At 37.2% G+C, this 26,692-nt stretch overlaps 1 protein-coding gene across 1 annotated transcript; it reads right to left on the bottom strand.

Annotated features, from left to right (window-relative positions):
• Positions 1-87: 87 nt before the first annotated feature.
• Positions 88-26,417, bottom strand: LOC132550674 (sulfoquinovosidase-like). The gene is made up of 9 exons (XM_060214768.1): positions 26,283-26,417; positions 16,956-17,144; positions 15,679-15,919; positions 15,204-15,544; positions 2,983-3,124; positions 2,666-2,887; positions 1,573-1,788; positions 835-1,077; positions 88-659 (listed from the first exon to the last, which is right to left on the bottom strand). Exons 1-9 carry the CDS (start codon positions 26,415-26,417, stop codon positions 88-90), a joined length of 2,301 nt encoding a protein of 766 aa, XP_060070751.1.
• Positions 26,418-26,692: the final 275 nt, after the last annotated feature.

The following is a 26,692-nucleotide window of genomic DNA, read 5'->3' as shown; positions in this document are numbered from 1 at the left end:
TGTGATCTATTTCTCCCGGATTTGTACTTTTGGCACACCACTAATTCATTATGTGTATTTGTCATTTCGAATGAGCTATTGAACTTTCTATACACTGTTCAAATAGTAATGACTAATGATAAAGACAATCAGCAAGTTCAACCACACATCTGAATCGGATGTTGTCGCTTTGTTGACACAGGGACCTGGTGAAGGGGTAGTAGTGAGGGGGATGACAGGGGGAGCTGGTGGGGCCGGCAACTGATGGATGGTCTCAAATATACTTTTAAAGGCACTCTCAATATTGTAAAATACCAGTGGCTTCCCTAAGGGCGCAGAAAAATTTTTGTATGTTTCGTGCCCGGCGTATTCACCTCCATCCCATAAATGGATCCATGTTCCTTGTGGTAGATAACAATCCCCTTGAGTGGCCCCCTGGGTTAGTATTGGGGCCACCACGAGGTCGGAACCATACATGTATTGATACTTCGCACCAAAGCTCTCTGGTGTAAGATCTGCAAAGAACATAGGACGCTGTACTGGTGTCCCGTTCTTCACGTACTCTGCGATGGCCGCTCGCGTGTAGTTGGCAAGAATGCTGTGTGCTTTGGACAGGCGCGCAAAGTGCTGCAGCAAGTATGTGTTTGAGTACACTTGTACGTTCGCCTCAGGCTGGTTACCTTTAAAACATAATATTTGATTATTTTATTTATTGCACCAACCAACAGGTTCATACATGTAAAGACTTGATAAGTGATATGTTAAATCTTCGGCTATGTAACAATTAACATTAAAATGAACATTGAACAAGAATTTTAAAAAAGTGCAATACGTCAAATATAACCGCTTACTGACCTTCATGCGTACGCATGTATGGCGTGAAGACGGCCATTTCTCCTGACCGGATTAGTAGCTCAGGTGTCCGCTTAAGCCCCATACTGGCAAACGTGGTGTATCCTCCGATATCAAAGTGAGTCATACCTATACCAGAGATTCCGGAAGATAGAGCAGCAACGACAGTGGACGGTAGGCCATCGGCAGTATCGAAGTTCACATTCTGATCTCCCGCCCACATCAACGTCGTGTAATTAGAGATACCTTAATATTTATAAAACATTTGTTAGTATGTAAAAAAACAAAAAACAAAATATGCAAACACCAAATTCAATAAATAAATAATGCTTCTTTTATTTACGTGTAAATCTGATGTATTGTGTCCATATCATAGTATAGTATATCTGTTGTTTATGATATATTTTACACATTCGGGAAAGCATAATTACCTCCCTTCTACCATTATGATTTACAGTGTTAAATGTAGTGACATGAGTTATTTCCCTTAGTATCCTCTAACGGAGTGGTCTAATCATCCTGCGTTAGTGCTACTGTCCTCTATATCATTTTTCGTGTCTCGGTACACGGCCAGGAACACCTACGGATTTGTGAATTTGAAACCAAAATATGGCTTGGTGATGCTTGGTGTAGTGGACGCGGCATAATTCACATCACAATGACATTAGCTCTCAATTGACCAGCACATAAAGATAAAAAGATTTTATCCACATGATTTACTGCAGCTTATCCGACTCGTACCTGAGTATCCTGATCTCATGAAGAATATGACCTCGCCCTCCTTGCCAGATTCGTGCACTGCCTCTTTATTCATTCGACCCCAGTAGAGCGGCCATGCGTTGTGAAGAACTTCCCCAATTCCAAGCGTAAACTTGGCCGTAGTTGGAAGGTACTCTCCAAAATCTGCCATCCATCCTCCCAGACCGATATCGATCATGTTCTGCTTCAGGATCGTATCTGTAACGGGCCATGTGTATAATATGTAAGTTGTACAAACACCTATCGCCGATCACGTGTATGAAGAATAATTAAAATTTAACTCTATAATTAAAATTAAAATTAACAGAGACTTATAGTATGACTCTTCAGCAAGGTAGCAAATAAGTTTTTACCTCACTTAACAGGCGACCACACTAACAAGACAATAATCCATCGTTCTTCGTAATTATTAGATTCTTGAATTAAGAAAATTAGGAAACGTATCAAATGATGGGGCTAGTGAACCTGCCCATATGTTGTCTAAAATTTCTATCAAATATTTTTTAGTCTCCTCTAAGGTTTCAAAATTTAGGCCCTTGGCATTGCTAACGAGTCCTAGAGAAACGACACTTTAGTATGACGATTTGAATTCTGTATTTGGCTCTTCTGTATCTAATGCTGTATAGAAAGGTACTTGTGTCTTTTGTACAATATCTATCGATGTTTACCAGACGTGACGTACCAACTGTTAAAGAGTATCTTTACAATGTAAAACAAAAACAGAGAAAATAGCGACATGTCAACAGGATCTCATTTCAAATCCTTTGAAACAAAGGCCAAACTTCCCCAATACAGTTTAACATTTGGGTTGTTGTATGGCGCAGTGGTACTACACTCGTCTTTCACACGACCAGGGTTCTATACCCCGATCGGACGTGCAGAGGTATTGGGACAACTGCTCGATCACGTATGTTTTCCATTGGTACATCCGCACTAGCAAGGTTTAACAATGATTTTAAATTAAATAAAATTCATAGTAAAAATTTTAATACAAAAGTGTACATTGGGATTGAACTGAGTTAGGCTTCAACGTAGGGAATCAAGGCTCGACACGTCTGGCAATAAAAATACTTACTTTTGTACCAAGAAAAGGCGGATGGGTTAGTGAAATCTATAGAGCCACAGTAAAACTCCCCAAAATTGGTGAGAAGGGTTTTACTCGTCCGTGGATCCTTGATAAAGTAACCTTTACTATCTGCCTCTTGAAATAAGTCTCCATCTTTGTTGAGGTTTGGGTTAACATAAGCCAGAACCCGGATGCCTTGTTTCTTCAGATCAGTGATGGTCTCGTTCCACTCTGATATATAAACAGTGCATTATGTTTGTAATATTCCTTGATAATATGATTCCATTTTATAAGTAATCCGTTATAAATACGTTTACAATACATACTGTTGTACAGCGTGGTGTTGAGTTTCCAGTTCCAGAACACTCTCTTCCCGAATGAAGTGTGAATATCTCCGGACCAGTCCTGAATCCAAAGCCCATTAACCTGTACACCGGCATCCTGAACCGTCTTGAGTCTCGCTAACATCTAAAGCAATCATAAAGATGACAATTCAGACCCGTTCTGCATAATGTCCTACGATCTAGTAGTCAACAAAACATAATGTCATTCGGTCTAGTAGTCAACAAAACATAACGTCATTCGATCTAGTAGTCATTAAACATACTGTCATTCGGTCTAGTAGTCAACAAAACATAATGTCCTTCGATCTAGTAGTCAACAAAACATACTGTCATTAAAAAACATAATGTCATTCGTCTAGTAGTCAACAAAACATAATCATTCGGTCTAGTAGTCAACAAAACATAATCCTTCGTCTAGTAGTCAACAAAACATAACGTCATTCGTTCTGGGTCTAGTAGTCAACAAAACATATCAACAAAACATAATGTCATTCGATCTGGTAGTCAACGAAACATAATGTCATTCGATCTAGTAGCCAACAAAACTGAATGTCATTCGGTCTAGCAGTCAAAGAAACATAACGTCATTCGGTCTAGTAGTCAAAGAAACATAATGTCATTCGGTCTAGTAGTCAACAAAACATAACGTCATTCGATCTAGTAGTCATTAAACATAACGTCATTCGGTCTAGTAGTCATAAAACATACTGTCCTTCGATCTGGTAGTCAACAAAACATAATGTCATTCGATTTGGTAGTCAACAAAACATAACGTCTTTCGGTCTAGCAGTCAACGAAACATAACGTCTTTCGGTCTAGCAGTCAACGAAACATAACGTCATTCGGTCTAGCAGTCAACGAAACATAACGTCATTCGGTCTAGTAGTCAAAGAAACATAATGTCATTCGATCTAGTAGTCAACAAAACAGAATGTCATTCGATCTAGTAGCCAACAAAACTGAATGTCATTCGGTCTAGCAGTCAACGAAACATAACGTCATTCGGTCTAGTAGTCAAAGAAACATAATGTCCTTCGGTCTAGTAGTCAACAAAACATAATGTCATTCGATCTAGTTGTCAACAAAACATAACATCATTCGGTCTAGTAGTCATAAAACATACTGTCATTCGGTCTAGTAGTCAACAAAACATAATGTCCTTCGATCTGGTAGTCAACAAAACATAACGTCGTTCGGTCTAGTAGTCAACAAAACATAACGTCGTTCGGTCTAGTAGTCAACAAAACATAACGTCATTCGGTCTAGTAGTCAACGAAACATAACGTCTTTCGGTCTAGCAGTCAACAAAACATAACGTCATTCGGTCTAGTAGTCAACAAAACAGAATGTCATTCGATCTGGTAGTCAACAAAACATAACGTCTTTCGGTCTAGCAGTCAACGAAACATAACGTCATTCGGTCTAGTAGTCAAAGAAACATAATGTCATTCGATCTAGTAGTCAACAAAACAGAATGTCATTCGATCTAGTAGTCAACAAAACTGAATGTCATTCGGTCTAGTAGTCAACAAAACATACTGTCATTCGGTCTAGTAGTCAACAAAACATAATGTCCTTCGATCTAGTAGTCAACAAAACATAATGTCATTCGGTCTAGTAGTCAACAAAACATAACGTCATTCGGTCTAGTAGTCAACAAAACATAACGTCGTTCGGTCTAGTAGTCAACAAAACATAATGTCATTCGATCTAGTAGTCAACGAAACATACTGTCATTCGATCTAGTTGTCAACAAAACATAATGTCCTTCGGTCTAGTAGTCAACAAAACATAATGTCCTTCGATCTGGTAGTCAACAAAACATAATGTCATTCGGTCTAGTAGTCAACAAAACATAACGTCATTCGGTCTAGTAGTCAACAAAACATAACGTCGTTCGGTCTAGTAGTCAACAAAACATAATGTCCTTCGGTCTAGTAGTCAACAAAACATAATGTCATTCGATCTGGTAGTCAACAAAACATAACGTCATTCGATCTAGTAGTCAACAAAACATAATGTCATTCGATCTAGTAGTCAACAAAACATAATGTCATTCGGTCTAGTAGTCAACAAAACATAACGTCATTCGGTCTAGTAGTCAACAAAACATAACGTCGTTCGGTCTAGTAGTCAACAAAACATAACGTCATTCGGTCTAGTAGTCAACAAAACATAACGTCATTCGGTCTGGTAGTCAACGAAACATAATGTCCTTCGGTCTAGTAGTCAACAAAACATACTGTCATTCGGTCTAGTAGTCAACAAAACATAATGTCATTCGATCTAGTAGTCAACAAAACATAATGTCATTCGATCTAGTAGTCAACAAAACATAACGTCATTCGGTCTAGTAGTCAACAAAACATAACGTCGTTCGGTCTAGTAGTCAACAAAACATAACGTCATTCGATCTAGTAGTCATTAAACATACTGTCATTTGGTCTAGTAGTCAACAAAACATAATGTCATTCGGTCTAGTAGTCAACAAAACATAACGTCATTCGGTCTAGTAGTCAACAAAACATAACGTCGTTCGGTCTAGTAGTCAACAAAACATAACGTCATTCGATCTAGTAGTCAACAAAACATAACGTCGTTCGGTCTAGTAGTCAACAAAACATAACGTCATTGGATCTGGTAGTCAACGAAACATAATGTCATTCGGTCTAGTAGTCAACAAAACATAATGTCCTTCGATCTAGTAGTCAACGAAACATAATGTCCTTCGGTCTAGTAGTCAACAAAACATAATGTCATTCGATCTAGTAGTCATTAAACATAATGTCATTCGATCTAGTAGTCAACAAAACATAATGTCATTCGGTCTAGTAGTCAACAAAACATACTGTCATTCGGTCTAGTAGTCAACAAAACATACTGTCATTCGGTCTAGTAGTCAACAAAACATAATGTCCTTCGATCTAGTTGTCAACAAAACATAATGTCATTCGATCTAGTAGCCAACAAAACATAATGTCATTCGATCTAGTAGTCACTAAACATACTGTCATTCGGTCTGGTAGTCAACAAAACATAACGTCATTCGATCTAGTAGTCATTAAACATAACGTCATTCGGTCTAGTCATTCGGTCTAGTAGTCAACAAAACATAACGGCTTTCGGTCTAGTAGTCAACAAAACATAATGTCATTCGGTCTAGTAGTCAACAAAACATAATGTCATTCGATCTAGTAGTCAACAAAACATAATGTCATTCGATCTAGTAGCCAACAAAACTGAATGTCATTCGGTCTAGTAGTCAACAAAACATAATGTCCTTCGATCTGGTAGTCAACAAAACATAATGTCCTACGATCTAGTAGTCAACAAAACATAATGTCATTCGGTCTAGTAGTCAACAAAACATACTGTCATTCGGTCTAGTAGTCAACAAAACATAATGTCATTCGATCTAGTAGTCAACAAAACATAATGTCATTCGGTCTAGTAGTCAACAAAACATAATGTCATTCGGTCTAGTAGTCAACAAAACATAACGTCATTCGGTCTAGTAGTCAACGAAACATAATGTCATTCGGTCTAGTAGTCAACAAAACATAATGTCATTCGGTCTAGTAGTCAACAAAACATAATGTCATTCGATCTAGTAGTCAACAAAACATAATGTCATTCGGTCTAGTAGTCAACAAAACATAATGTCATTCGATCTGGTAGTCAACGAAACATAATGTCCTTCGGTCTAGTAGTCAACAAAACATAATGTCCTTCGATCTGGTAGTCATTAAACATACTGTCATTTGGTCTAGTTGTCAACAAAACATAATGTCCTTCGATTTAGTAGTCAACAAAACATAATGTCATTCGATCTAGTAGTCAACAAAACATAACGTCATTCGGTCTAGTAGTCAACAAAACATAATGTCATTCGATCTAGTAGTCATTAAACATACTGTCATTTGGTCTAGTAGTCAACAAAACATAATGTCATTCGGTCTAGTAGTCAACAAAACATAACGTCATTCGGTCTAGTAGTCAACAAAACGGTCTAGTAGTCAACAAAACATAATGTCCTTCGATCTAGTAGTCAACAAAACATACTGTCATTCGATCTAGTAGTCAACAAAACATAACGTCATTCGGTCTAGTAGTCAACAAAACATAACGTCGTTCGGTCTAGTAGTCAACAAAACATAACGTCATTCGATCTAGTAGTCATTAAACATACTGTCATTCGGTCTAGTAGTCAACAAAACATAATGTCCTTCGATCTGGTAGTCAACAAAACATAATGTCCTTCGATCTAGTAGTCAACAAAACATAATGTCATTCGGTCTAGTAGTCAACAAAACATACTGTCATTCGGTCTAGTAGTCAACAAAACATAATGTCCTTCGATCTAGTTGTCAACAAAACATAACGTCAACAAAACATAACGTTGTTCGGTCTAGTAGTCAACAAAACATAATGTCATTCGGTCTAGTAGTCATTAAACATACTGTCATTTGGTCTAGTAGTCAACAAAACATAATGTCATTCGGTCTAGTAGTCAACAAAACATAACGTCATTCGGTCTAGTAGTCAACAAAACATACTGTCATTCGATTTGGTAGTCAACAAAACATAATGTCATTCGATCTAGTAGTCAACAAAACATAATGTCATTCGGTCTAGTAGTCAACAAAACATAATGTCATTCGGTCTAGTAGTCAACAAAACATAATGTCATTCGATCTGGTAGTCAACAAAACATAATGTCATTCGGTCTAGTAGTCAACAAAACATAACGTCATTCGGTCTGGTAGTCAACGAAACATAATGTCAACTGGTAGTCAACGAAACATAATGTCCTTCGTTCTAGTAGTCAACTAAACATACTGTCATTCGGTCTAGTAGTCAACAAAACATAATGTCCTTCGATCTGGTAGTCAACAAAACATAATGTCCTTCGATCTAGTAGTCAACAAAACATAACGTCATTAGGTCTAGTAGTCAACAAAACAGAATGTGATTCGATCTAGTAGTCAACAAAGCATAACGTCTTTCGGTCTAGCAGTCAACGAAACATAATATGCATGTCAAATCGCATTGGCTGGATCTATACACGTGAGTCAAAAACTGTTGAGGACTGGTTTTCCGGTGAATATCGATTTCTAAATTTAGCCTAAATGGTAATTCCCTACAGCTTGTCGCAGTGCATGCGCAGTTAGACCAGGAACGCGATCTGAGAGTCAAAGAATGGCTGTTTTAGTAGTTGTCAACAAAACATATGTGCTTAATAACAGTTAAACATAACATGATGTGATATGAACCTGAAACTAGTTCGCCGGCAGTCATTAAACGTAATGTCATCTTCGGTCTAGTAGTCAACAAAACATAACGTCATTCGATCTACAACAAAACAAATTAGGGAATTAAATTACAGAAATCGTCATTCGGTCTATATTAATGTCATCGAAACAACAGTTTTTGAGAACTGTCATTTGTTAGTATCAGCCAATGTTTCGAGAAAATTAGTCATGCAAAACATAATTCACTACTAGAACAATGACATTATGTTTTCATTCGGTTGACTACATAGACCAAATGACAGTATGTTTAATGTAAACATAATGTCCTTCGAATGACTTATGTAGTTGACAAAACATAATGTTCGGTCTAGTAGTAACGATACATAATGTCATTCGTCTGACAACAAAACATAATGTCATTCGGTTTAGTAGTCATTAAACATAAAAACATAACGTCATAATCGTTTCTAGTCTAGTCATTCGAACAAAACATAATGTCATTCGGTCTAGTAGTCAACAAAACATAAACATACTGTCATTCGGTCTAGTTTTGTTGACTACAACAAAACATAATGTCCTTCGATCTAGTAGTCAACAAAACATAATGTCATTCGATCTGGTAGTCAACGAAACATAATGTCCTTCGGTCTAGTAGTGAACAAAACATAATGTCATTCGATCTGACTACTAGTCAACAAAACATAACGTCATTCGATTCGGTCATAGTAGTCAACAAAACATAATGTCATTCGTCTGACGTCAACAAAACATAATGTAGTAGTCATTAAACATACTCATTGTCATTTGTTTCTAGTAGTCAACTACTAGTCGGTCATTCGGTCTAGTAGTCAACAAAACATAATGTCATTGTTTTGTTGATCTAGTAGTCAACATACTGTCATTCGGTCTAGTAGTCAAAAAACATTATGTTTTGTCTAGTTGACTATAACGTCGAATAGTAGTCATAAACATACTGTCATTCGGTCTAGTACTCAACAAACATAATGTCATTCGATCTATAGTCAACAAAACATAACGTCATTTCGTTTTAATGTCTAGTAGTCAACAAAACATAATGTCATTCGATCTAGTAGTCAACAACAAACATAATGTCATTCGATCTAGTAGTCAACAAAACATAATGTCATTCGGTCTAGTAGACATCAAAACATAATGTCATTCGTTCTAGTAGTCTAATGTAGTCAACAAAACATAACATAATGTCATTCGGTCTAGTAGTCAACAAAACATAATGTCATTCGGTCTAGTAGTCAACAAAACATAATGTCATTCGATCTAGTAGTCACAAAACATAATGTTAATGACTACTAGATCGAATCGTTATTCGTCTAGTAGTCAACAAAACATAATGTCATTCGATTAGTAGTCAACAAAACATAATGTCATTCGATCTAGTCATAAACATAACGTCATTCGTCTAGTAGTCAACAAACATAATGTCATTCGGTCTAGTAGTCAACAAAACATAATGTCATTCGATCTAGTCAACAGTCAAACTAGTTGTCAACAAAACATAATGTCATTCGATCTAGTAGCCAACAAAACATAATGTCATTCGATCTAGTAGTCACTAAACTAGTAGTCAACAAAACATAATGTCATTCGGTCTAGTAGTCAACAAAACATAACGTCATTCGGTCTAGTAGTCAACAAAACATAACGTCGTTCGGTCTAGTAGTCAACAAAACATAACGTCATTCGATCTAGTAGTCATTAAACATACTGTCATTTGGTCTAGTAGTCAACAAAACATAACATAATGTCATTTTATCTGGTGTAATGCCTTCGGTCTAGTAGTCAACAAAACATAACGTCATTCGATCTAGTAGTCATTAAACATACTGTCATTTGGTCTAGTAGTCAACAAAACATAATGTCCTTCGATCTGGTAGTCAACAAAACATAACGTCGTTCGGTCTAGTAGTCAACAAAACATAACGTCATTCGATCTAGTAGTCAACAAAACATAATATCATTCGATCTAGTAGTCAACAAAACATAATATCATTCGATCTAGTAGTCAACAAAACATAATTCATTCGATCTAGTAGTTTTCAACAAAACATAATGTCATTCGTCGGTACTAGTAGTCAACAAAACATAATGTCATTCGATCTAGTAGTCAACAAAACATAATGTCATTCGATCTAGGCAAAACATAATGTCATTCGGTCTAGTAGTCAACAAAACATAATAATGTAGTCAACAAAACATAATGTCATTCGATCTAGTAGTCATTAAACATTACGCTAGTAGTCAACAAAACATAACGTCATTCGATGTAGTCAAAAAATAATTGCGACTAGTAGTCAACAAAACATAATGTCATTCGATCTTAGGTTCAACATACATTCGGTCTAAACATAATGTCATTCGATCTAGTAGTCAACAAAACATAATGTCATTCGGTCTAGTAGTCAACAAAACATAATGTCATTCGGTCTAGTAGTCATCATAATGTCATTCGTCTTAGTCAACAAAACATAATGTCATTCGATCTGTAGTCAACGGTCTAACATATTCGATCTCATAACGTCAACAAAACATAAGTCATAGTCAACAAAACATAATTCAATGTCATTCGATCATAACGTCATTAATGTCATTCGTAGTCAACAAAACATAATGTCAGTCATTAAAAACATAATGTCATTCGATCTAGTAGTCTAAAACATAATGTAGTCAACAAAACATAATGTCATTCGATCTAGTAGTCAACAAAACATAATGTCATTCGATCTAGTAGTCAACAAAACATAACGTCATTCGGTCTAGCAGTCAACGAAACATAACGTCATTCGGTCTAGTAGTCAAAGAAACATAATGTCCTTCGGTCTAGTAGTCAACAAAACATAATGTCATTGGATCTGGTAGTCAACGAAACATAATGTCCTTCGGTCTAGTAGTCAACAAAACATAATGTCCTTCGATCTGGTAGTCAACAAAACATAACGTCGTTCGGTCTAGTAGTCAACAAAACATAACGTCATTCGATCTAGTAGTCATTAAACATACTGTCATTCGGTCTAGTAGTCAACAAAACATAACGTTGTTCGGTCTAGTAGTCAACAAAACATAACGTCATTCGATCTAGTAGTCATTAAACATACTGTCATTTGGTCTAGTAGTCAACAAAACATAACGTCATTCGATCTAGTAGTCAACAAAACAAATTATTATATGCATGAAATTTTCTCGAAATCGCATTGGCTGGATCCTATACACGTGATCAGTTCTCAAAAACTGTTGAGGACTGGTTTTCCGATGAATATCGATTTCTAAATATAGCCTAAATGGTAATTCCCTACAGCTTGTCGCAGTGCATGCGCAGTTAGACCGGAACGCGATCTGTCAGACGATCAAAGACGTTGCGATGGCTGCCGGCGAACGTTTCGCCTCTGTTACAGTTGTCAGGATGTTAAAGCATTCAATAAAGTCAGAATCTTTGTTTATGTTTTGTGTTCTTATTGAACGTATAATAAAACAGTTATTGACTTCAGTGCTGGTAAATATGATGTGATATGAACCTGAAAAAATAATATTAACATCGGCTTCGCCACGGTCAATGTCATTTTTTCAGGTTCATATCACATCATATTCACCAGCACCGAAGTCCATAATTGTATAATGTCATTCGGTCTAGTAGTCAACAAAACATAATGTCCTTCGATCTAGTAGTCAACAAAACATAATGTCATTCGATTTGGTAGTCATTAAACATACTGTCATTCGGTCTAGTAGTCATAAAACATAACGTCATTCGGTCTAGTAGTCAACAAAACATAATGTCCTTCGATCTGATAGTCAACAAAACATAACGTCATTCGGTCTAGTAGTCAACAAAACAGAATGTCATTCGATCTGGTAGTCAACAAAACATAACGTCTTTCGGTCTAGCAGTCAACGAAACATAACGTCATTCGGTCTAGTAGTCAAAGAAACATAATGTCATTCGATCTAGTAGTCAACAAAACAAAATGTCATTCGATCTAGTAGCCAACAAAACATAATGTCCTTCGATCTGGTAGTCAACAAAACATAATGTCATTCGATCTAGTAGTCAACAAAACATAATGTCATTCGATCTAGTAGTCAACAAAACATAACGTCATTCGGTCTAGTAGTCAACAAAACATAATGTCCTTCGATCTGGTAGTCAACAAAACATAATGTCCTTCGGTCTAGTAGTCAACAAAACATAATGTCCTTCGATCTGGTAGTCAACAAAACATAATGTCCTTCGATCTGGTAGTCAACAAAACATAATGTCATTCGGTCTAGTAGTCATTAAACATACTGTCATTTGGTCTAGTAGTCAACAAAACATAATGTCATTCGGTCTAGTAGTCATTAAACATACTGTCATTCGGTCTGGTAGTCAACAAAACATAACGTTGTTCGGTCTAGTAGTCAACAAAACATAATGTCATTCGGTCTAGTAGTCAACAAAACATAATGTCCTTCCAGTCAACAAAACATAATGTCATTGGATCTGGTAGTCAACGAAACATAATGTCCTTCGGTCTAGTAGTCAACAAAACATAATGTCCTTCGATCTGTTTGTCAACAAAACATAATGTCATTCGGTCTAGTAGTCATTAAACATACTGTCATTCGATCTAGTAGTCAACAAAACATAATGTCCTTCGATCTAGTAGTCATTAAACATAATGTCATTCGATCTAGTAGTCAACAAAACATAACGTCTTTCGGTCTAGTAGTCAACGAAACATAACGTCATTCGATCTAGTAGTCAACAAAACATAATGTCATTCGATCTAGTAGTCATTAAACATAATGTCATTCGATCTAGTAGTCAACAAAACATACTGTCATTCGATCTAGTTGTCAACAAAACGGTCTAGTAGTCAACAAAACATAATGTCCTTCGATCTGGTAGTCAACAAAACATAATGTCCTTCGATCTGGTAGTCAACAAAACATAATGTCATTCGGTCTAGTAGTCAACAAAACATAACGTCGTTCGGTCTAGTAGTCAACAAAACATAATGTCATTCGATCTAGTAGTCAACGAAACATAATGTCATTCGATCTAGTAGTCAACAAAACATAATGTCATTCGATCTAGTAGTCAACAAAACATAATGTCATTCGATCTAGTAGTCAACAAAACATAATGTCATTCGATCTAGTAGTCATTAAACATAATGTCATTCGATCTAGTAGTCAACAAAACATAACGTCATTCGGTCTAGTAGTCAACAAAACATAATGTCCTTCGATCTGTTTGTCAACAAAACATCATGTCATTCGGTCTAGTAGTCAACAAAACATGACGTCATTCGGTCTAGTAGTCAACAAAACATACTGTCATTCGATCTAGTTGTCAACAAAACATAATGTCCTTCGATCTAGTAGTCAACAAAACATAATGTCATTCGATCTAGTAGTCAACAAAACATAATGTCCTTCGATCTAGTAGTCAACAAAACATAACGTCATTCGGTCTAGTAGTCAACAAAACATAACGTCGTTCGGTCTAGTAGTCAACAAAACATAACGTCATTCGATCTAGTAGTCATTAAACATACTGTCATTCGGTCTAGTAGTCAACAAAACATAATGTCCTTCGATCAACAAAACATAACGTCATTCGATCTAGTAGTCATTAAACATACTGTCATTCGGTCTAGTAGTCATTAAACATAACGTCATTCGGTCTAGTAGTCAACAAAACATAATGTCATTCGATCTGGTAGTCAACGAAACATAATGTCCTTCGGTCTAGTAGTCAACAAAACATAATGTCCTTCGATCTGGTAGTCAACGAAACATAATGTCCTTCGATCTGGTAGTCAACAAAACATAATGTCATTCGGTCTAGTATAGTAGTCACTACTGTTTAGTTGTTTACACAGATTGACTACAGATTACTTGACTATAGCGATATTTAATCTCCCTCAAATATTACTAACCATACAGTATGTGCGAGCTAGTTTCTGTACAGATCTCCGTTCTCATCAGCAAAATACCGGTGTCATATCATATTTGGATCCCCCCATGAGAAAAGGATCCGAATCATTTTTTTGGCCATTAGAAAATGATCCCCCTATAGTATTTTGATCCCCCTTAAGAGATGTTATATTAACAATGCATATATTTCAGGTGATAGTGAAAATATGATGATAGGTGTTATGTTAGCTGTGAAGTTGTTAATTACACCTGGCCTACCAGTCAATTACATAAGAGGATTAAGGGTAGAGGGGTTAAACCTGAGTGAGCACCCATGTGCACATGGCAGGTATAACGAGTGATCAATTAAAGTTACTCAGGTTATAGATAGAGTAATTATGTATGCAGTCATCATTTAAGCCCCTGTCAACCACTACCTGTACAGGGTGATCTGGAGCTTGACCTCTTCAGCCTTGGCTCCACAGGTGTTATGTTATCATACCTGTACAGGTAACCCAGGTATCGGTGACGAAGTCCCAGACACAGTTACCTATCACATCTCATTTTATTTATAAAGCTGTAAAATTTAAAATAAAATTCACAAGGGGTATCAAAATACTATAGGGGGGATCATTTTCTTATGGGGGGAAAAGCGATCCCCGGGTCCTTTTCTTATGAGGGAAAAGTGATCCGGATCCTTTTCTGATGGGGGATACAAACATGATATGACACCGGTATCTATAAACCAAATGATAATTCAGATGTCCAACAAGTGGACAGGATTACGTCTGTACACGAAGAACACGCATCAGATAAGGTAACATTGGTGTCTTGGAGGATTCCCTTTCCGGTATTTACTGGGATGGAGTCAAACTCGTACAGAAAAAATGAAAAAAATTGAATTTGAAAACTCTCTATTTTCATGTGATTCGTGCACAAATCCTTGGTGATTCAAGGTTTCGGCAAAATTGGAACCACCAATTTAAAAATAAATGCGCAGTATAGCTTATAACGTACCGTATCTGTTCCTCCCTGGACCCCGATCGTGATGCCTGATGTCACCCAATCAGGAAGCATCGGCATGCGGCCCTGAAACTGAGACAAAGACTGCACCAGAGAAAGCATGCTGTTTGCTGCCTTGAAGTAGAATTTTCCTACTATGCCCTTGATGAAGATTTCGTGGTAGGTGGGTGCGCTAAAGTCAAGCATCATGTAGTTTGTATCGGTGTAGTGAAGGTAGTACAAGCGGTCGCTCACGAAGGACGGCTGAGGGTAGTATGTTGTGTGGAAGGCACCGCCTCCTCCCGTCTTCAGGTCCGCGTAATACGTAACAAGGTTGCTTTTGTCCCTTCCGACACCTGCAAGAAGAACGTGTCATCAGTTATCATTCCTTGCACTCGTCACAGCAAAACTCACCTTTTAAACTAAAATCTTCTATCGGTAAACAAGAAGCATACGTACATGTCTTCAAGACGCGGAAAACATTGCATACCCTGTTCTCTGGTCCAGATTGGATATTTAAGATCATCCGCACGCAGGACCGTCACAACCTCTGGTGGGGTGTAGGTCCTCTCCCGAAGGTTAAAATGAGAAAACTGTTCCCCGCCTCCGAACACCATCTCGTTTTGTGACGCAAATACCCTCATCCAAAAAAACTGATACGAAGTCGACCCCACATCCTCAGTGGACATGACGATATCGTTGTCTGTTGTGGACTCGAACGTTATGTTACACTGAAACAGTATATTAGTATAACTGATCTGTGAAGATACTTTATCTATTATGTCCTGAACACAAAAACCATGATTAATGTCAGAATATAAGTTTTTTTTAAAAGACATTGCTAACATAGTTTTGGGCCGATATTTGTCTTCACGATGTCATAGCTTTTTGCAATTAGTTACAGTTGAATACGTTATCTCGAACTCGTCTATCTCGGAGCATTTTGTCGGTCAAAGCGTAACTTTACCAAAAACAACCGAATATTCGAATTAGGTGATTTCGAATGTTTTTGGTAACAAACTTACACACTCTATCTTGTGTAAAATCAAAACGATCACAAATTTCAATATGCATATACAGTCGACCCCCCTTATCTCAAACTAGGCGGGATCATGGGAAACCTCGAGATAACCGAATATTCGAATTAGGTGATTTCGAATATCTCGAGGTTTCCCATGATCCCGCCTAGTTTGAGATAAGGGGGGGTCGACTGTATATGCATATTGAAATTTGTGATCGTTTTGATTTGACACAAGATAGAGTGTGTAAGTTTGTTACGTCTATATACAGATCTACACCTTGTTGCTTTACTGCAGATACTGTGTGCTTTCATAGGGCTTACATCTTCGCATTAGCCAGGGTTATATATGGACGGGTCTCGAGAGGGACAACAAGAGTAGACAACAATGATTAGAAAGAATGAGACCAAGATAATAAAGAAAAAAACAAATACCGATATCAACTATTGTGATGGTTGGTAGCAGCCTTTTCAATGAGTCCTGGTTATAAGACAAAGAATGAAAGCCCTGATTCTACAGGCTGTGAATTTTTGGACTGTCCATCCCTTACGAGATAAGGCAGTGATGTCATTTTTCAGGCTACTGCGTGAACGCCGATGTAAACAGTCTATTTCAAGCCATTTCTATCCGATGCTCTACTGCGAAATTGAATGGATTTTATGCAGTACCATCAGTATTTGAACTATATATTTGACTACTCTATTGTCTTATGATATATAATGATATGCCAAATTTACAGGTGACGTACCCTGAACTCGTTATCGCCATACGACAACAGCACATAATCCTTATCCGGTGTCGAAATATTTTCAAATCTCCGGAGAGGAATTCGATCCTGTATCACATTTTCAATATGAAAGTTCCCTAGTCCGCCCAGGAAATTAGTTCGTCCCTCTCCTACGTATACCATTGGATTCTTGATCGAATGTTGAAAAATCTGAAACATAAACCAATTGCAGAACAGTGCACTGTAAACTTTTAGTGTTACGTTCATCCATATATGGTGTTTTAACGTGTAAATTCACTCATATTTTGGTGTAAAATTTATGGTTACACCATTTCTGATGTAAAGTTAATCAAAACAAAGAAAAGTGTATAGTATACCGACATTTGGTGTTACTTCAGTCCTAAATCGGTGTTAATGCGTTATCTTACACCGTAATGGGATGACTGTACACCAGATTCTCGCTGAAAAGTGTTACTTTACACCGTAAGAGAGTGAACACCAGATTCTCACCTAAAAGTGTTACTTTACACCGTAGGAGGTGACTTTACACCAATATCACCTAAAAATGTTACTTTACACCGAAAGAGAGTGACTTTACGCCAGAATTCCACCTAAAAGTATTACTTTACACCGTAAGAGGTGACTTTACACCAAATCGATACCTTTAATGTTACCTTACACCGCACAGGTGCGGCATTACACTAAATTTTCACTTAGTGTTACTTTACACAGTAAGAGAATGACTTTTACACCAAATCAGTACTGAAACCTGTCACCTTACACCGTGTGGAGCGACGTTTCACCACATTGTCACCGAGAAGTGTTATCTTACACCGCACAGGGCTACGTTACATTAAATCGTCACCGAGAGGTGTTACCGTGCGGCCGCGCGGGACTGTCTTTAAACAAAATCGTCTTTGGAAGTGTTACTTTACATGTTAAGCCTTTACAACAAATAACATTTAGATGTCTTACCTAACACCATAAAGAATGATTACTTAACACCATATTCAATGAAAGCGTAAGCAGAGAAGTCTCTGGTGTAACTTTACACCGTGAGGGACACTCGTTAGTTATTCCCACACCAAGAAGTGAAGTTAACTTTTAATGTAGGCCTATTTCCGTCGGACAACGTTGTGGCCCTCAGTATTGCAAGATAAGATATTGGGTAGCGTTCCATTTTGGGTACAGTATACGTAGCCTCACGTTGAATGCCATTTGATTTTGCCTGTTAAACCCGGCTTTATGAAAGGTGGACATGCCTAATGGTTTGTTGTCGAATATAATGGACAATTACAATAAAATGCAAAATCTGTATTTGAAATAGTCACCATCATCAGTTAAGCCATATGCTTTCAGTACATAGATGCATGTTTGAACGAATCATTCTGACCGCTTAATGAATAGGGCTTTAGCTGCAAAAAAAAACCCGGGTCACTCAGACGCTTTTAAAGCGTTTGTGCGAGGAAGAAGCTGAAAAACCGAGCTGTGTGAAGTTAGCTCAACATACGACATTCGACATTAGACATTCAGAATTTGAATGTTGTGCCAGCTCGACATTAGACATTAGACATTCAGAATTTGAATGTTGTGCCAGCTAGACATTAGACATTCAACATTCAGAATTTGAATGTTTTGCCAGCTCGACATTAGACATTAGACATTCAGAATTTGAATGTTGTGCCAGCTCGACATTAGACATTCAACATTCAGAATTTGAATATTTTGCCAGCTCGACATTAGACATTAGACATTCAGAATTTGAATGTTGTGCCAGCTCGACATTAGACATTCAACATTCAGAATTTGAATGTTGTGCCAGCTCGACATAAGACATTAGACATTCAGAATTTGAATATTGTGCCAGCTCGACATTAGACATTCAACATTCAGAATTTGAATGTTGTGCCAGCTCGACATTAGACATTCAACATTCAGAATTTGAATGTTGTGCCAGCTAGACATTAGACATTCAACATTCAGAATTTGAATGTTGTGCCAGCTCGACATTAGACATTAGACATTCAGAATTTGAATGTTGTGCCAGCTCGACATTAGACATTCAACATTCAGAATTTGAATGTTTTGCCAGCTCGACATTAGACATTAGACATTCAGAATTTGAATGTTGTGCCAGCTCGACATTAGACACTCACCATTCAGAATTTGTTGTGCCAGCTCGACATTAGACATTCAACATTCAGAATTTGAATGTTGTGCCAGCTCGACATTAGACATTCAGAATTTGAATATTGTGCCAGCTCGACATTAGACATTCAACATTCAGAATTTGAATGTTGTGCCAGCTCGACATTAGACATTCAACATTCAGAATTTGAATGTTGTGCCAGCTAGACATTAGACATTCAACATTCAGAATTTGAATGTTGTGCCAGCTCGACATTAGACATTAGACATTCAGAATTTGAATGTTGTGCCAGCTCGACATTAGACATTAGCCATTCAGAATTTGAATGTTGTGCCAACAGGACATTAGACATTAGACATTCAGAATTTGAATATTGTGCCAGCTCGACATTAGACATTAGACATTCAGAAGTTGAATGTTGTGCCAGCTCGACATTAGACATTAGCCATTCAGAATTTGAATGTTGTGCCAACAGGACATTAGACATTAGACATTCAGAATTTGAATGTTGTGCCAGCTCGACATTAGACATTAGACATTCAGAATTTGAATGTTGTGCCAGCTCGACATTAGACATTCAACATTCAGAATTTGAATGTTGTGCCAGCTCGACATTAGACATTAGACATTCAGAATTTGAATGTTGTGCCAGCTCGACATTAGACATTAGACATTCAGAATTTGAATATTGTGCCAGCTCGACATTAGACATTCAACATTCAGAATTTGAATGTTGTGCCAGCTCGACATTAGACATTCAACATTCAGAATTTGAATGTTGTGCCAGCTAGACATTAGACATTCAACATTCAGAATTTGAATGTTGTGCCAGCTCGACATTAGACATTAGACATTCAGAATTTGAATGTTGTGCCAGCTCGACATTAGACATTAGACATTCAGAATTTGAATGTTGTGCCAACAGGACAATAGACATTAGACATTCAGAATTTGAATGTTGTGCCAACAGGACATTAGACATTAGACATTCAGAATTTGAATGTTGTGCCAACAGGACATTAGACATTAGACATTCAGAATTTGAATGTTGTGCCAGCTCGACATTAGACATTCAACATTCAGAATTTGAATGTTGTGCCAGCTCGACATTAGACATTCAACATTCAGAATTTGAATGTTGTGCCAGCTCGACATTAGACATTCAACATTCAGAATTTGAATGTTGTGCCAGCTAGACATTAGACATTCAACATTCAGAATTTGAATGTTGTGCCAGCTCGACATTAGACATTAGACATTCAGAATTTGAATGTTGTGCCAGCTCGACATTAGACATTCAACATTCAGAATTTGAATGTTGTGCCAACAGGACATTAGACATTCAGAATTTGAATGTTGTGCCAGCTCGACATTAGACATTAGACATTCAGAATTTGAATATTGTGCCAGCTCGATATTAGACATTCAACATTCAGAATTTGAATGTTGTGCCAGCTCGACATTAGACATTAGACATTCAGAATTTGAATGTTGTGCCAGTTCGACATTAGACATTAGACATTCAGAATTTGAATGTTGTGCCAACAGGACAATAGACATTAGACATTCAGAATTTGAATGTTGTGCCAACAGGACATTAGACATTAGACATTCAGAATTTGAATGTTGTGCCAACAGGACATTAGACATTAGACATTCAGAATTTGAATGTTGTGCCAGCTCGACATTAGACATTCAACATTCAGAATTTGAATGTTGTGCCAGCTCGACATTAGACATTCAACATTCAGAATTTGAATGTTGTGCCAGCTCGACATTAGACATTCAACATTCAGAATTTGAATGTTGTGCCAGCTAGACATTAGACATTCAACATTCAGAATTTGAATGTTGTGCCAGCTCGACATTAGACATTAGACATTCAGAATTTGAATGTTGTGCCAGCTCGACATTAGACATTCAACATTCAGAATTTGAATGTTGTGCCAACAGGACATTAGACATTCAGAATTTGAATGTTGTGCCAGCTCGACATTAGACATTAGACATTCAGAATTTGAATATTGTGCCAGCTCGATATTAGACATTCAACATTCAGAATTTGAATGTTGTGCCAGCTCGACATTAGACATTAGACATTCAGAATTTGATTGTTGTGCCAGCTCGACATTAGACATTAGACATTCAGAATTTGAATGTTGTGCCAGCTCGACATTAGACATTAGACATTCAGAATTTGAATGTTGTGCCAGCTAGACATTAGACATTCAACATTCAGAATTTGAATGTTGTGCCAGCTCGACATTAGACATTAGACATTCAGAATTTGAATGTTGTGCCAGCTCGACATTTGACATTAGACATTCAGAATTTGAATGTTGTGCCAGCTCGACATTAGACATTAGACATTCAGAATTTGAATGTTGTGCCAGCTCGACATTCAACATTCAGAATTTGAATGTTGTGCCAGCTAGACATTAGACATTAGACATTCAGAATTTGAATGTTGTGCCAGCTCGACATTAGACATTAGCCATTCAGAATTTGAATGTTGTGCCAACAGGACATTAGACATTAGACATTCAGAATTTGAATGTTGTGCCAGCTCGACATTAGACATTCAACATTCAGAATTTGAATGTTGTGCCAGCTCGACATTAGACATTAGACATTCAGAATTTGAATGTTGTGCCAGCTCGACATTAGACATTAGACATTCAGAATTTGAATGTTGTGCCAGCTCGACATTAGACATTAGACATTCAGAATTTGAATGTTGTGCCAGCTCGACATTAGACATTCAACATTCAGAATTTGAATGTTGTGCCAGCTCGACATTAGACATTAGACATTCAGAATTTGAATGTTGTGCCAGCTCGACATTTGACATTAGACATTCAGAATTTGAATGTTGTGCCAGCTCGACATTAGACATTAGACATTCAGAATTTGAATGTTGTGCCAGCTCGACATTCAACATTCAGAATTCGAATGTTGTGCCAGCTCGACATTAGACATTAGACATTCAGAATTTGAATGTTGTGCCAGCTCGACATTAGACATTAGACATTCAGAATTTGAATGTTGTGCCAGCTAGACATTAGACATTCAACATTCAGAATTTGAATGTTGTGCCAGCTCGACATTAGACATTAGACATTCAGAATTTGAATGTTGTGCCAGCTCGACATTAGACATTCAACATTCAGAATTTGAATGTTGTGCCAGCTCGACATTAGACATTAGACATTCAGAATTTGAATATTGTGCCAGCTCGACATTAGACATTCAACATTCAAATTCTGAATGTTGAATGTCTAATGTCGAGCTGGCACAACATTCAAATTCTGAATGTCTAATGTCTAATGTCCTGTTGGCACAACATTCAAATTCTGAATGGCTAATGTCTAATGTCGAGCTGGCACAACATTCAAATTCTGAATGTCTAATGTCTAATGTCGAGCTGGCACAACATTCGAATTCTGAATGTTGAATGTCGAGCTGGCACAACATTCAAATTCTGAATGTTGAATGTCTAATGTCTAGCTGGCACAACATTCAAATTCTGAATGTCTAATGTCTAATGTCGAGCTGGCACAACATTCAAATTCTGAATGTCTAATGTCTAATGTCGAGCTGGCACAACATTCAAATTCTGAATGTCTAATGTCTAATGTCGAGCTGGCACAACATTCAAATTCTGAATGTTGAATGTCTAATGTCGAGCTGGCACAACATTCAAATTCTGAATGTCTAATGTCTAATGTCCTGTTGGCACAACATTCAAATTCTGAATGTCTAATGTCTAATGTCGAGCTGGCACAACATTCAAATTCTGAATGTCTAATGTCAAATGTCGAGCTGGCACAACATTCAAATTCTGAATGTCTAATGTCTAATGTCGAGCTGGCACAACATTCAAATTCTGAATGTTGAATGTCTAATGTCGAGCTGGCAAAACATTCAAATTCTGAATGTTGAATGTCTAATGTCTAGCTGGCACAACATTCAAATTCTGAATGTTGAATGTCTAATGTCTAGCTGGCACAACATTCAAATTCTGAATGTTGAATGTCTAATGTCGAGCTGGCACAACATTCAAATTCTGAATGTCTAATGTCTAATGTCGAGCTGGCACAACATTCAAATTCTGAATGTCTAATGTCTAATGTCCTGTTGGCACAACATTCAAATTCTGAATGGCTAATGTCTAATGTCGAGCTGGCACAACATTCAAATTCTGAATGTCTAATGTCTAATGTCGAGCTGGCACAACATTCAAATTCTGAATGTCTAATGTCGAGCTGGCAAAACATTCAAATTCTGAATGTTGAATGTCTAATGTCTAGCTGGCACAACATTCAAATTCTGAATGTCTAATGTCTAATGTCGAGCTGGCACAACATTCAAATTCTGAATGTCTAATGTCGAATGTCGTATGTTGAGCTAACTTCACACAGCTGAAAAACCGCGCACATTACGCTAACCATAAGATGTTTTGACTTCCCCAAGTCGATAGACGATATTGGTATGTCCAGAGTCTAGTGAAGCATAATCTTTGTGAGTTCTGTTTTTTTCTATGTGTCTCATTGTTTTACATGTACATGGAAAATATTCCTGATACCTTATGTAATTACTGAACATCGTAAAAAGATTGGTTATCTAATGTTTTGCACCCTAGAAATAAAGACCAGAGGGATTTGAGACAGATGACTTCTTACAATTTTGTTGTGTTTAGATGGAAAAGGTTTTAATATATTGTGTAGTTGGTAATATTCACAGAGGATTTAATTTCGCTCTATTTGCAGCTGTTAAAGGTAGCACGAAATTAAATACTCCGCAAACTTTTTTTTTATATTTATCATTTGCCTGAATACTGTGGTACTCATTCATACACAAGCGCAAAATATTTACCACCGCAAACATGTATACCCGAAATAAAGATGACCCGAAATAAAAATAATTGATAAAGTAGGAAGATGAAGGATGAAGGTAACACTGATAAAGGATGAAGGTAACACTGATAAAGGATGAAGGTAACACCGGTAAAGGATGAAGGTAACTCAAGTGAAGGACGAAGGTAACGCTGATAAACGATGAAGGTAAAACCGGTAAAGGATGAAGGTAACACTGATAAAGGATGAAGGTAACACTGATAAAGGATGAAGGTAACACTGATAAAGAATGAAGGTAACACCAGTGAAGGATGAAGGTAACACCAGTAAAGGATGAAAGTAACACTGATAAAGGATGAGGGTAACACCGATAAAGGATGAAAGTAACACCAGTAAAGGATGAAGGTAACACCAGTAAAGGATGAAGGTAACACTGATAAAGGATGAAGGTAACACCATGAAAGGATGAAGGTAACACTGATTAAGGATGAAAGTAACACTGATAAAGGATGAAGGTAACACTGATTAAGGATGAAGGTAACAGCAGTAAAGGATGAAGGTTACACTGATAAAGGATGAAGGTAACACTGATAAAGGATAAAGGTTACACTGATAAAGGATGAAGGTAACACTAATAAAGGATGAAGGTAACACTGATAAAGGATGAAGGTAACACCAGTGAAGGATAAATATAACACTAGTAAAGGATGAAGGTAACACCCGTAAAGGATAAAGGTAACACTGATAAAGGATGAAGGTAACACTGATTAAGGATGAAAGTAACACTGATAAAGGATGAAGGTAACACTGATAAAGGATGAAAGTAACACCAGTAAAGGATGAAGGTAACACCCGTAAAGGATGAAGGTAACACTGATAAAGGATGAAGGTAACACTGATTAAGGATGAAAGTAACACTGATAAAGGATGAAGGTAACACTGATTAGGGATGAAGGTAACACTGATAAAGGATGAAGGTAACACTGATAAAGGATGAAGGTAACACCAGTAAAGGATGAAGGTAACACTGATAAAGGATGAAGGTAACACCAGTGAAGGATGAAGGTAACACTGATAAAGGATGAAGGTAACACCAGTGAAGGATAAAGATAACACCAGTAAATGATGAAGGTAACACCAGTAAAGGATGAAGGTAACACCAGTAAAGGATGAAGGTTACACTGATAAAGGATGAAGGTAACACTGATAAAGGATGAAGGTAACACCAGTAAAGGATGAAGGTAACACTGATAAAGGATGAAGGTAACACCAGTGAAGGATGAAGGTAACACTGATAAAGGATGAAGGTAACACCAGTGAAGGATAAAGATAACACCAGTAAATGATGAAGGTAACACCAGTAAAGGATGAAGGTAACACCAGTAAAGGATGAAGGTTACACTGATAAAGGATGAAGGTAACACTGGTAAAGGATGAAGGTAACACCGATAAAGCACAAAAGTAATACTTGTTCTTAGAAGGTGTAATCTCATGAGATGGTGTAAAGTTGCACCGAAAAAGAGCTGCCACCATTTCTGGTGTAACCTTTATCTCAGAAGTTTACAGTGTGTATTATATATCAACCAAACAAACACAGATAAAGATCATCTAAACAGATTTCAGGTTTAAGCCCGAAAAAGGCTTACAAACAATAAATTTGTGTTGGGGTCATGATTATGTATACATGCTGCTATTTCTTGTTATTTTTATATTTCTGAGATTGTTACAGTGGTAACAGAAAAAATATTAAACATGAAAAATCGTCAATAGAAAAAGGCACAACTAGGGCACTATAGCTTGTTTTTCATACATATGTTCGTAGAGATTCGTAGAGCGGTCTTCAAGGTTAAGTTCGGAAAGTCCCTCAGACATCCGGACGGAGAAAATCCAATTTATTATACTCGTAAACGTGTCTAGTGAGAGATAAAATTAGACAGAAAGAAAAAAAGACATAGACTGTATATTATCACGGACTGCATCAACGACACAACCTTGGCACGCCTATTACCTGATGTCCTCTGTTGGATGAGATTGAAGCCCCAATATACGAATTTTTTTTCTAAAAAACACATAAAGGAGCAAAACATAAGATCGAGATGTTGAATCTGTCTGCTAGACTTACAGTAACACCATTGATTGAGATGTTGAATCTGTCTGGTAGACTTACCGTAACACCATTGACTGAGATGTTGAATCTGTCTGGTAGACTTACAGTAACACCATTGATTGTGATGTTGAATCTGTCTGGTGTATTTACAGCAACACCATTGATTGAGATGTTGAATCTGTCTGGTGTATTTACAGTAACACCATTGATTGAGATGTTGAATCTTGTAGACTTACCGTAACATTATTGATTGAGATGATGAATCCGTCTTGATGCAGACTGAATACATATTTCTTCACACCGGAAACAGGGACGAAGACGTGTACAGCTACGATTATGATAGATAGCAGTGCTGCTCGGACCGAAGTCATCCTGGATATCTAAGCAAATAAACATGTATACATCATATCACTGTAATGTAATACTCATTTAAAATAGTGGTAATGTGAGAATAAAAACGAAAGTGCTTGTTGTTTTATTTGTAACTGCTGGCATTATTACTGCAGCAAGGAATGATATCCTAAGGGATGCTGATTAAATATTTGGGACTTTATTCGAAAATGTGGCTCTCGATCGCATATTCAGCAATCCTGTAATCATCCGACCGTGTCATCATAATTAAATGTCATTCATACCATTGATTTGT

The sequence above is a fragment of the Ylistrum balloti genome, unplaced genomic scaffold (assembly GCF_031769215.1).
Source record: "Ylistrum balloti isolate Yb309-2 unplaced genomic scaffold, AGI_CSIRO_Ybal_v1 Utg369624, whole genome shotgun sequence".
Classification (NCBI taxonomy): Eukaryota; Metazoa; Mollusca; class Bivalvia; order Pectinida; family Pectinidae; genus Ylistrum; species Ylistrum balloti.
This window is presented reverse-complemented; position numbering and strand designations above follow the sequence as displayed.